We start from the raw sequence: 13,358 nt of genomic DNA, 5'->3' as shown, positions 1-13,358 counted from the left end.
ACTATTTAAAAACCTCCCTAGGTAAAAAAAAAAACAACAACAAAGAAACTTCTACTGGATATAGTTTCACCAAATGTGAATGGTTGTATTTGGAAAGATCTAACTTAAAACAGGAGCCATGGGCTCTGGCCAGTTTGGCTCAGTGGTTGGAGCGACAGCCTGTGGACCAGAGAGTCCCGGGTTCAGTTCCCACTAGGGGCACATACCAAAAAAACAAAAACAAAAAACAGGAGCCATGGACCACTTGGATGTGTTTGGTTGTGAGAAAGGAGGCTGGGGTCTAAGGGTTAGGCAGTCATCCTCTCCAGAGATTCTGAGACTGAGGTACAATGCAAGTGTGACTGCTGATCAAATAGGACACCATGAAGAGACATGACCACAGGTGTTTTAAATATATGTCCCAAAATTCAGGACACAAGGACAGCTGTCCAGTTTGCAGACTGCTCTTATATGAGCAATTGCATGTAGTATGTACCTGGGTAAGAAGCAGCAGGGATTAAATGATGCTTAATGATTCCCTCAGACTCATAGGTAAGCCAGCAAATGGGTAAGGAAGTGGAATGTTAAGAACTGCCAAGAAGCCCTGGCTGGTTTGGCTCAGCGGTTGGAGCGTCGGCCTGCGGTCCAGAGAGACCCGGGTTTGGTTCCCGCTAAGGGCATGTACCTCAGTTGCAGTTTGTCCCCGGCCCTGGTTGGGTTGTGAGGGTGGCAACCACTTGATGTGTCCCTTTCACGTCGATGTTTCTCTCTCTCTCTCTCTCTCTCTCCCACTCTATCTGAACAAAATATAAAAAAAAAAAAAAGAACTGCCAAGAAGTATAACCATATGGTGATACTTCTGGTCTTGTCCCCTAAAGCAAAATCAGACCCCAAAGAATCCATGATGAATCATATTAAACCAGAATTCCACATTATACCATGATTTTTTTTTTTTAACCTTTATAGTTTTCAATTTAATAGTCCCCAGTGAAAATGGAAGTTTTGGTCCTAGAGATACAGGACCAAAAAGTGATACTTTTTATCACAGAACTTGTGCTTTCAAAAAGGATTAATATAGTTTAACAAGAGTTCAAAGTTTAAATCTAAAAACATCCATTTACATCAGATGTTTTTTGTTGTTGAAATTAGCGTTCACTGAAATTTCAAAAATATGGAATTAAACATAGAAAATTATACTTTAGGCCAACAGAAAGCTAAAGTTTTAATATAAAGTTTTAATGTAAGTTTTACATAATTATCTTTTGGCAATGAGACCAATAAATGTTCTTATTATTGACAAAAAAAATGGTTCACGTACCTTAAAAGCTTTGAATTGTTTTGTATTTCCTCCAATTGATCTATCTCTTTGGAAAATCTAGCAATTTCTTCTTCCAGATGTCTTTGTGTAATATCAACTTGTTGGCAAAGGCGAGCAAAAGTGGTTGCCATTTCCCTTAAAATAAAAATTTTATCAGCTGTCACAACAAATGTCTTAAAATAAATGGGCTTTTAAAAAACATTATATAAAAGGAGAGCACAAGTTTAAAATACACTTTAAAACACGATATCAAAGAACAGGGTGCTAAGAATGGGATGAGGGAGGTATGGTACTTGTAAGCTTAACATGACTGTGGGTTTAATTCCATCTGGCCACAAGACCAATGCTCAACAGGCAGTATTGCTTCTGCTATATGGTGAATATGAACAAGCTATAAAAAGGCAAAAGATGGGTATATTTCTTCAGAAGCACAATAAACTTACTCTTGTCTCCTGCCATAAAAATTATTACTGAGAACAGGAAAGAAAATTTAATTAACTCCTGTGACTTAGGCAAAAATACTGTAAATCACAGCAACATTTAACCATGTTTCTGGAACCAAAGTGTATTATTTTTGTGTGCTAGTTCATACGTTAGTTTTGGCAAACATTATGTTTATATTTTGTAGCTGGGAGCATGCCTAGTAGGTGTATGTCTCTGGAATATCATGAACTGTCTTACTCATTTTTCTCTACAACTATTCTCCTGTGCATCTTCACCATGGTCTTTAATTACCAATACTGAAAAAATGAAGCATCTTTCATTATTTCAATGTTTTATTAAATTAATATTAAGCTAGTATTATTTTAACTGAGAAATTAGTGTGATGTCCTCTAAGGAGAGGATCAAGTTATTTTTAACTTTGTATTTCCTATAATGACTAGCACAGTTATTTTTACATAGTAGACAATAAATGATCAGATGAATGGGAAAGGCTCAATAACTTTGTTTTCATGTATGTGAACCTCAGTTGGAGGTCTAGTATCTTCTTTAGAGGAAAGGTTTTCCTTAATATAAAATTAAAACTATTATGTAAAATAGCTCAATAAATATTTGGTACATGAATGAATGAATGAACTATTTCAATGAACCATGGAGTGGTATCAAATCCATGCCCTCTGGTCTCCATTCTCTATAGCTCTGTTCGACAGGCTTTCATTTATGTCTGAAACAGTATAATCGCCCTGCAGAATCTTGTCTCCTTAATCTAAACTATTCTATACATACCACACCACTGCAAAGTTATTTGTTCTAGAGCTAAATATTAATATCACTCCCAGGACTCCTAATATCCAAACCCCTGTCCTATTATTAGGTTCATACTTGAATGTATTCCTCCACCCCCTTTTACACATCTCTCACTGAAATCTTCTCATGTTTCTGAATTCATTCCTTTTCCTCTACCCTCTTGCCTTTGGTTTGGGCTGTTTTCTCTGCCTGTACCTTCCTATTCTGCATATTCAACCCCTCCTCTAAGAAATCTTTATTGAGCCCTGGCCAGTTTGGCTCAGCGGTTAGAGCGTCGGCCTGCGGTCCGGAGGGACCCGGGTTCGGTTCCCGCTAAGGGCGCGTGCCTCGGTTGCGGTTTGTCCCCGGCCCTGGTTGGTTGTGCGGGTGGCGGCCACTCGATGTGTCCCTTTCACGTCGATGTTTCTCTCTCTCTCTCTCTCCCTCCCACTCTATCTGAACAAAAAATGGAAAAATGTCCTCGGGTGAGGATGATAAAAAAAAAAAAAAAGAAATCTTTATTGATCCACTAACCTTCATGATTGCAGATTCTAAAGCCTCACATTATGAGGCTTTCATATTACTTATCACTTTTCACCTTTTATTATAATTATGTACAGAATTTCTTCTATTACATTGCAATAATGAGCTTTTTAACTCATCTCTCAGTAGCATCCAAATATAGAATATTATCCACTAACTGGAATTTTACATATTTTTACTAAATCAATGAAATTAATGTTTATGACACCTAGAAGACATTTAATGGACCCAGGTATTTATTATAATACAATAATAAGAAATGTCCACATTGTGCCAATTCTTTGAACTATAATCTTCATACTTTTATTTGTACATTTGTGCATGTATGTCATACTGCAATAAACCTGCCCTTTTTTTTTAAGCTGAAGATGAATTTTTCAACTTACTGTTGTACTTGATGGCTGCAGTTTGCACTTGTGAAGCTAACAATCATCTGTAGTTTTTCGGTTGCATAGTTCACAAATTGCTGTTTAAAAGCTCTCTCCTTGGCTCGGGTGGTCCAGGCCAGCCTTTCATAAAGATATAAAGCTCCATACATACTTAATGAGACAGATATGAGTTTCCAGCCAACAGTTTTCCAAATCTGCAAGATAAATTTACAGCTTCCTTTGAGAAAGAAAACCACCAGTGGGGAGATAATACTCAAAGGACATTGTACTACAGGTCTTTGAGTCAGATCCATTTTTTAAAAATTTGTAATCCTTCTCTATGAAATTCTGAAGTTATCAGAAATCAAACAAGCTGAAAAATGAGTAGTACATAAATATCAGGCAAGAAGTTTTATAACCTGCTAGACATTTGGTGAGTTGATTCGATATATCTTGCAAAAGGAGATTAATATCTTTTAGGTCAGAGGTTTCAAAAAACAAAACATGTCTATTGATGCTGTTAATGATACAAAATTTAAAAAATTTTTTCTTTGAAATGTTTTTATTGATTTTCTTTCTTTAGAAGAGAGAGAAACACTGATGTGAGAACCATCCATCAGCTGCTTCCTGTGCGCCCCCTACTGGGGATCAAGCCTGCAACCCAGGCATGTGCCCTGACCAGGAATGGAATTGGGACCTCTCAGTCCATGGAGCAACATTCAATCCTTTGAGCCACACCGGCCGGGCAAATTTTTTTAACGTGTAAGAACTACTACTAAAAAGTAATCTTTAATACTTTAAGACAGATCCCTTTGGTATTAGAGGAGACTAGATAAGGAACCTGGATCATTCTTGTTACTCCATGTATAAATATCACTTCTTTGTGTGCTGTGATGGGAAAACAGTCAGAAAGCCAGAAAGCATTATTTTAAAGACCAGCCAATTGGTGGTGTTGCTTTACTAAAGATGTATTTTCTTTTCTTTTCTTTTCATCCTCACCTGAGGACATTTTTGCATTTATCTTCAGATAAAGCGGGAGAGAGAGAAGGGGGAAGAGAGAGAAAGAAACATCGACATGAGAGAGACACATCAACTGGCTGCCACCCACATGACCCCAACCGGGGCCAGGGACAAACTGCAACCAACGTGCCCCTAGCGGTAACGGAACCTGGGACTCTCTGGTTTGCAGGCCGATGCTCTAATTGCTGAGCAACCGGTCAGGGATAAAGATATATTTTTTAAAAATTTATGTTGTGGTAATAATTTCACTACATATGTACATCAAATCATTATGCTATACACCTAAAACTAATACAATGTTATATGTCAACTATATTTCAATTTAAAAATAAATATACATTTTTTTTAATTTAAGATTTTCTTAATTCACTAATTTTAACCCAAAACTTTTCATGTAATTTTATAGGTCCTGAAAACAGAAGTAAATATACCTTTCTCTTTGTAATCTAGCAGAAAGCTTTGCAAAAATTTCAATTTTTATTATAACAAAATGTACTGTTTCTTACCACTCCTCCAACAACGATGATGCCCATAGATGTTCTAGATGTAAGAGAAGCTAATGCTGTTATTAAGGTCACCATGAGTTCTTCCTGTGATGCATTATCTGGTGTTGACGGATTGGCAGGAGCAGTGGGAGTCGAAGCTAAAGATCTGGGGAGCTACAATGTTGGGGAGAAAAACAAGGATTACAATTAAACAACTACAAGTGGAACAAAACCTATTAAATTCTATTGCATTCCCTTTAAAATCATGGTAGTAAATTAATGAAAGAAACTCCAATTAATTAGCTTATCATAAATACATTAAGTAAAAATGGTCTGAAATTTATTTTCTATGACAAAGAATAACGAATTTTTATAATATACATTGAGTCTGCCTTTAACATTAGATCCTCAACTCCCAAGACAAATTAAAACTGTATTTTAAAACTTTTACACTTAAAAATACATCACAAGAATCCTGACCAAGTGGCTTACTTGGTTGGAACTTTATTCTGTACACCAAAAGGGTTGTGAGTTCGGTCCCCAGTCAGGCCTCATACGGGAGGCAACTGATCAATGTGTCTCTCTTACATTGATGTTCTCTCTCTTTCTCTCTCCACTCCCACCCCCTTTCTCTCTAAAATCAATAAACATATCCTCAGGTGAGAATTAAAAAATAAATAAATAAGCATACATCATAAGAAAATTCAAATATAAGCCACAGACTAGAGGAACATTATCTGGAAACCATATACTTGATAAAGGACTTGTGTCTAGAATATATGAAGAACTCCTACAAGTCCGTAAGAAGCCAAATAACCAAATTAAATATTGGGCAAATGATTTGAATAGACATTTTATAAAGCAAGATACATGAATCACTAAAAGCACATGAAAAGATGTTCAAAAGCATTAGTCATTAGGGAAATACAATCAAAACTACAATGAGCCCTGGCTGGTGTGGCCAAATGGTTAGAGTCTTGGTTTGATTCCTGGTCAAGGGCACATACTTGGGTTGCAGGTTCAATCCTTGACCTCGGGGTGCATTTGGCAGGCAACCAGTTGATATGTCTCTCTCTCTCTCTCTCTCTCTCTCATTAATAATACTTCTCTCTCTCCTCCCCTCCCTGCCTCCTACTCTCTAAAAATCAATGGAAAAAATGTCCTCAGGCGAGGATTAACAACAAGAAAGAAAAAAAACTACAATGAGATACCACTTCACATGCACTAGGAATTAAAATGACATAATAGCCCTGGCTGGTTTTGCTCAGCGGTTGGAGCATCGGTCTGCGGTCCAGAGAGATCCGGGTTCAGTTCCCGCTAAGGGTGCGTACCTAGGTTGCAGTTTGTCCCTGGCCCTGGTTGGCTGTGCGGGAGGTAGCCACTCAATGTGTCCCTTTCACATCGATGTCTCTCTCTCTCTCTTCCTCTCTCTCCCTCCCACTCTATCTGAACAAAAAATGGAAAAATGTCCTCGGGTGAGGATAAAAAATAAATAAAATAAAAAATAAAATAAAATGACATAATAACAAGTCTGGATGAGAATGTTGAGAAATAAGAGAACCTTAACACACTGCTGGTGGGAATGTAAAATAGTGCAGCCACTTTGGAAAACATTTTGGCAGTTCTTCAGAAAGTTAAACATGGATTTACTTATGGTCCAGCAATTTCACTACTAGGTATATATTCAAGACAAGTGAAAACAGATGTCCACATAAAAACAGAACATGAGTGTTCATACCACCATTACTCATAATAGCCAAAAAATACAAACAAGTCAAATATCCATCAACTGATACTTAGATAAATAAAATGTGTGATATCTATAATAGAATATTATTCAGCCATAAAAAAGGAATGAAGTATTAATAATGCTACATTTGTGCACCATGACAATGAATCCTGAAAATATTTTGCTAAGTGAAAGAAGCCAGTCCCAAAGGGACATATTTTTTTAAATTCCATTTATAGGAAACATCCAGAAAGGGCAAAAGGATAGATAACTACAGAAAACTGCCTTGCAGTGGGGATGGAGGTAGAAATGATGGCTGACAGCAAAGGGCACGAGGGTATCTTTGGGGGTGATAGAAATGTTCTAAAACTGGATTGTGGTTAATTGCGCTGATTCATAAATCTTCTGAAAAACAAATTGATGAATTTAAAAAGTTTTTTAAAACATTTATATAAATTCCAATTTCTCTTAAGTATGAAAACAAAATATTTTTTATATGTTTTTATTGATTTTATAGAGAGACAGAAAGGAGAGAGAGACATCAATGTGAGAGAGAAACATTGACCAACTGCCTGCTGCACGCCCCCCACTGGGGATGGAGACCGAAACCAGGGCCTGTGCCCTGAATAGAAATTGAACCAGGACCTCTCAGTCCATGGTGCAACATTTAATCCACTCACCCACACTGGCCAGCCTAAAAACAAAAACTTTTGAGAAAATAAAATATAAGAGTTTTGGTTATGCATGTAGAATGACCTACAACAGTACAGAATAATAACTTTGGACTTGGCTTTCCCTTATGCATAGCATACCTAATTCAGAAATGGCTCCATGTGATAAATATTAACTCACAAATATGCAAATTTTACCCAGCTAGTTCTAGTAGAGAAAATCAAATAAAATAATAAAAGGAGAATCTCAACTGGTAGAATCAAAGCCATATACCTGTGTAGTAGTACAGCAATAAACACCTGATAAAAATAATACTCCAAACAAAAACAAATAAAAAAACCTGTACCTGAAAGACAGGCTCAGATAATCCTAGAAGCATCCTCTGTGCATTTGTAGGGCCCAAGAAACGATGGACAAGGGAAGACCAGCCCAAGGAAAAACGAAAAACAATATCCTCTTGAAAATCTGAACATAACTTGTGGCAATTTAGGTCATAGCTGAGATCAAATTTCTTGCAAGGAATCAGTGTATGTAGTTTACTCTGTACACCAGCTGGAAGTAGTGGCTTCAAATTTTCTAGAAAGAACAAAATTACAATGTTTATTTCAAAAAACAATAGTAGAAAATGTTTCACATTTTATAAAATACCTAAAGGAAAATTAATTCTTTACCAAAAAAATAAAGAAAATACTACACATGAACTCATAGTAATATTACCAATAATTTCTTGCTGGGATTGAAGCATTGAAGCATTGACTTCATTAGTGCACCGATCAGCCAAATTTCTTCCCATACCATCTTCTATGTGCTTATTTAACTCCTGTTGAAAACAATAAATGTCCACATTATTTTTTCTCTAGAATATAAGCAGTTTTATAAAAAACTTTAAAAAATTAGTAAGCACTAAATGATCTTTTTCTAAGAGGATAACAAGGTAGTTTACATTTACTACAAGATTTCACAAGAGATAGGCCAACTGTGTACTGATTGCCATTAAGACACTAAAATAGATAAACCACTACATAAGAGTATAGAATAAGGTGAGGGAACTATCTGAATAACTTAACTACAATTTAACTTACATTTTTATATACTTTCAATACACTTGGAGTGGGATGAAACTCAGAACAAAACTCATCAACCAAAACAGAGAGTCGACAAATTTCATCTGTCATTGCACAAGAAACCTGAAAATATGGGGGAAGGGGGGAGAGGAGGATAAAATAAAACTAAGATCATTAATCACTCAAAAAATCAAACTGAAAAACTTTTAACAAAATATTTCTTTAAGGCAACAGGGATAACATTTTTAGCATTATAAAAAATATTTCCATTCCCAGTTTTTTAATCATAAAGTTACCGTTACCCACCTTGTTTGCCACCTCCTCTGTGACCTCCCTTATTTTCTTCTTAACATCCAGTGTCAAAAGGTTCATCTGGTTTCGGATAAAGTCCAGTCTATCAATTTGGTCTTCCCTCTCTTCCAATGAATAAACCCTATTATAGTATAAGAGTAATTAATATTCAGGGGATATTAAAGTCTCAAGCAATTAAGCAAGGGCACTTAATTATGTACTGAACCATCTGTTAGCATGATAGAAGAAAAAAAATCTCATATCCAACATGGAAAAGAATTCAAATACTATTTCACTTATAAAATGTTTTCTAGATGACTAAATATAAACTATTTTGTTTCTCTGCCCATGTGTCACCTGAATCCCACCAAAGGATTAGTAAGAATCTAAGTCTCCAAACACTTCATAGATATGAACACGCACAACACTGACTTTATTTAAATAAGGGGACTTTATTTAAATAAGGGCCAGCAAGTGGCATCCCGTAAACCAAATCCAGCAGCTACTAGTTTTATTCAAGTGTTCTTGGCATATAGCTGTGCTCATTCACGTACCTACTGCCTAAATGCCTGCTTTTGCTCTAAAATTGCATAACTGAGTAGTTGCAAAAGACACTATGGCCCACAGAGCTTAGAATACTTTTTATCTGGCCTTTAGAAAATTTGTTACTTTGCAGATGATACAGGGAAAAAAAGACCTGAGATCTTTTTAAGATCATCTTTAACAAAGAGTTTCTAAGACATTATGATTATACAAACCATCCTCAAATTATACCTTCTTTGTGCCATGTTTAGTTCAATGTCCTTTTTAAAAATTAGTAAGGTCAGTCCAGCGGACCAAATACTTTGGCGACAATAATAAAGCAACTGAGCAAAAAGGGATGTAAATGGCAACACAATCTCACTTTACAGAAAGCAGATCCTGAACTGAAATATGACTCTGGGGTCTCAGTCTATTGTTTTATATGCTGGAAATTCTCTAATTTTTTAGATAATACATTCTTGCAAACGTGTGAAAGTTAGGCAATGGACTTAGATATGAGAGGAGTTGTTTCCAGCAATATCATATACATTTAAAATTCCCAATTATATGTTATCTTAGATTTAATCTTTAATGCTTTATATCTTTCTTTTGATTGGCTTAAGCTCATTAAAGGTTCAATTGAGGTTATATTTGTCACATCTAATAACATCCTGATCATTGTTTCGAGTGTATCAAGGTTGTGACAACTACCCTTTTCTTTGATAGTGTTGCCATTCTCATGCATTTATTTTCATTTCTATAAAGTATTAAATGGAATAAAACAGTGTAGTACAGTATGACATATAGGGTAGTGCTCATTAACTGGCTGGCAGTTAATATACTGCCTTGTTTGTTTGCCAGCTGATAAAAAACCACTGGCATAAAAAAGTGATTTCAAGGGATCAACACATGAATATATGAAAGATGGATCATGGGTTGAATGTAAAAAAGAGGGTCACCTGTTTTGGACTTCTTAAAAGAAATTTAGCTTGAAGAAATGCTTCTTCCACTGTTTTACAGATATTTTAAAGCCACTAAACATCTTAAAATCACAACTCATATACAATACTGAGATTCAGGGAATGCAAATCATGTGTACAATAAATAAATATTTACATTTAATATTAATTTAAAAACATGCAAGTTAGCCCAGCCGGTCTGGATCAGTTGACTGAGCGTCGTCCCATGAACTGAGAGGTCCCAATTCGATTCCCAGTCAGGGCACATGCCCAGGTTACGGGTTCAATCCTCAGTAGGGGGTGTGCAGGAGGCAGATGACTGATGTTTCTCTCTCTCTCTCCCTTCCTCTCTCTTTAAAATATCAATAAAAACATTTAAAAAATAAAAATAAAATAAAAACATGCACGTAGATACCAGCAAACCCCACAAATAAGGTTGATTTTAGTAAGACAGTATTTATAATGCAATTAAAAATGTTAAGGAATTCATATTGACACAAAACTTATGTTCTTATTCTGCAATAAATGCATTCATACCTTTTCTCTGCTGCTGCCACGTTTATTGAATCCATTATGTCTTGCACAGTATCTAATATCTGTTTAGCTCTGATAGTGTGCTGTTCAAACTTTGTTTTCACTGCTGACTGCGAGATACACTCCTGCGAGGGGCCCAAGCCATAACACATTACTGCAATTCCATCCCAACATTTTTAGGAATTTAAACACAAAAACTTGCTGTTTATAAACTTTAACCAAAACAGAAATCAGGATAGAAAATAAATGCATGATAAACGCAACTTAAAGTTACAAAGGCTAAAATAATTACAAAGAATCAAAAGTAAAAATAGCTTTCAAACAGCAAGTTCAAATCTTTGTGTAATTTTACACAGTAATGTGCAATGGAATTACTATATTGTTTTTCAAAATAAATAACAAGGTACTATTTTCAGTGTTAAAAAAGGCTTTTCTTTTATAATTACTAATTTAATTTGTATTGCCTTTAATCTACTTCTAATCTAGATTTTTCTCATACTTGAGATAGCTTAATAAAGTTCTTGAATTATGAATTAGAATTCTACTGTGTTAAAGAAAATTAGTTGAGCCTTGACTGGTTTGGCTCAGCGGTTCGAGTGCAGACCAAATGGTCTTGAGTTTCATTTCCCTAGTCAAGGGCACATACCTGGGTTACAGGTTCCATCTCCAACCCCAACCACAACCAATCGATGTGTCTCTCTCACATCGATGTTTCTCTCTCTCTCTCTCTCTCTCTCTCTCTCTCTCTCTCTCTTTCCCCCTCCCTCCCTCCCTTCCACTCCATCAAAAAAATCAATGGAAAAATATCTTCAGGTGAGGATTAACAACAACAAAAAAATTAGTTGAATGCTATGATTCACATAAGGTTATTATAAAGAACTTTTGAAAATTAAAACTTGGACAATTTAAAAAAATACTCTTTAACAACAAACAACCTAAGTTTTATATATATATATTTTTTTGTTTGTTTGTTTGTTTTTTAAATCCTTACCAGAGGATATTTTTACATTTATCTTCAGGGTGGGAGGGAGAGAGAAAAAGAGGGAAACATTGATGTGAGAGAGACACACAGATTGGTTGCCTGACCCCAACTGAGGCTGGGGACAAACTGCAACTGAGGTATATGCTCTTGGCCAGAATCTAACCCGGGACTCTTTGGTCTGCAGGCCGATGCTCTAACCACTGAGCAAAACCGACCAGGGTGTAAGTAATATTTTAAGTTGTATATAGAAAAAGCCAACAACTATTTCAAAGATAATCCTGTTATTGTCACTGGTCTACAGTGTGTGCATAAAGGTACCAATGATGCCCTATCTTATTTGTTTATAATATGAAGCTCACAACCTGTTAATAGTTGTACAAATCAAAGCTTCATGACCAGTGTATTTTTATTTATTTTTAAATTTTTTTATCTAATTTTTTTCTATTGATTTCTTTTTTATCAATTAATTTTTGTTACAGATGTTTCTCCTTTTTCCCACACTGATTCCCCCTCCCCGCCTCCCCGCCCTGTCCCCAGTTTGTTGTCCATGTCCACTGTCCATGCATATAAGTTCTGTGGTTTATCTCTCCCCCACCATCCCCTCTTCTGGGGATTGTCAGTCTGTACCCCACCTCCACGTTTCTCTATTGATTTTAGATAGAGAGGAAGGGAGAGGGAGAGAACATCAATTGGCTGCCTCCTGCATGCCCTCCACTGGGTATTTGGCCCTCAATTTGGGCATGTGCCCTGACCAGGAATCAAACCGGTGACCTCTTGGTGCATGGGTTGATGCTCCACCACTGAGCCACACTGGCCGGGCGACCAGTGTTTTTTTAAATAGAAGAAAATACATCAGAAATGTATCCCATATAGTGATGAATATTTGTTCTGTGAAATTCTGGTTTTAACATTAACATATGTGCATACTACTTGTTAGTTTATGGTGCTTTATCATTGAATGTTTGCAAAAATCATTAAATTAAAATCAGCCTTTCATGTTTACTTCACAGCATGTCAAACTCTGTACTGACCTAACACTTAAAAACAACTATAAGGCCCTGGCCAGTTTGGCTCAGTGGTTAGAGCGTCGGCCTGCGATCCAGAGAGACACGGGTTTGGTTCCCGCTAAGGGCACGTACCTCGGTTGCGGTTTGTCCCCAACCCTGGTTGGGTTGTGTGGGTGGCAACCTCTCGATGTGTCCCTTTCACATTGATGTTTCTCCCTCTCTCTCTTCCTCCTGCTCTATCTGAACAAAAAATGGAAGAAAAAAAATTTCCTCGGGTGAGGATAAAAAAAACAAACAACTACAAGTGTTTACAGAAGAATAATATCTGGGCTTTGATTAATCAAGAGATGTTCTTCTGCCCTGGTCAGGTGGCTCAGCTGGTTAGATCATTACCCATCACCAAAAGGTGGTGGGTTCGATTCCAGGTCAGGGCACATAACCTAGGGGGTGGGTTTGATCCCATCGGGGCATGTACGGGCACATACGGGAGACAATTGATCGAAGTTTCTAACACTGGTGTTTTGCCCTCTCTCCTTTTCTCTCTCTAAATAAATAAGCACATCCTCAGGTAAGGGTTAAACAAAAAAATGTTCATCTGGGCCCTGGCCAGTTTGGCTCAGCGGTTGCAGCATTGGCCTGCGGACCACAGAGTCCTGGG

The 13,358-nt window shown here is 36.6% G+C and overlaps 1 protein-coding gene across 4 annotated transcripts in view; it reads right to left on the bottom strand.

Moving 5' to 3' along the window:
- The window catches only part of MFN1 (mitofusin 1), a 33,979-nt gene that overhangs the window by 2,386 nt on the left and 18,235 nt on the right, over nucleotides 1–13,358 (bottom strand). For all 4 annotated transcript variants that reach the window (XM_036242400.1, XM_036242403.1, XM_036242401.1 and 1 more), the window contains exons 10-17: nucleotides 10,715–10,836; nucleotides 8,712–8,838; nucleotides 8,424–8,528; nucleotides 8,059–8,161; nucleotides 7,688–7,917; nucleotides 4,962–5,114; nucleotides 3,454–3,650; nucleotides 1,298–1,432 (exon numbers count right to left, since the gene is read on the bottom strand). In XM_036242400.1, the coding sequence (XP_036098293.1) occupies nucleotides 1,298–1,432; nucleotides 3,454–3,650; nucleotides 4,962–5,114; nucleotides 7,688–7,917; nucleotides 8,059–8,161; nucleotides 8,424–8,528; nucleotides 8,712–8,838; nucleotides 10,715–10,836 (1,172 nt within the window). The remainder of the gene's footprint in view (nucleotides 1–1,297; nucleotides 1,433–3,453; nucleotides 3,651–4,961; nucleotides 5,115–7,687; nucleotides 7,918–8,058; nucleotides 8,162–8,423; nucleotides 8,529–8,711; nucleotides 8,839–10,714; nucleotides 10,837–13,358) is intronic.

Source organism: Molossus molossus, unplaced genomic scaffold (genome assembly GCF_014108415.1).
Source record: "Molossus molossus isolate mMolMol1 unplaced genomic scaffold, mMolMol1.p scaffold_m16_p_5, whole genome shotgun sequence".
Lineage (NCBI taxonomy): Eukaryota > Metazoa > Chordata > Mammalia > Chiroptera > Molossidae > Molossus > Molossus molossus.
This window is presented reverse-complemented; position numbering and strand designations above follow the sequence as displayed.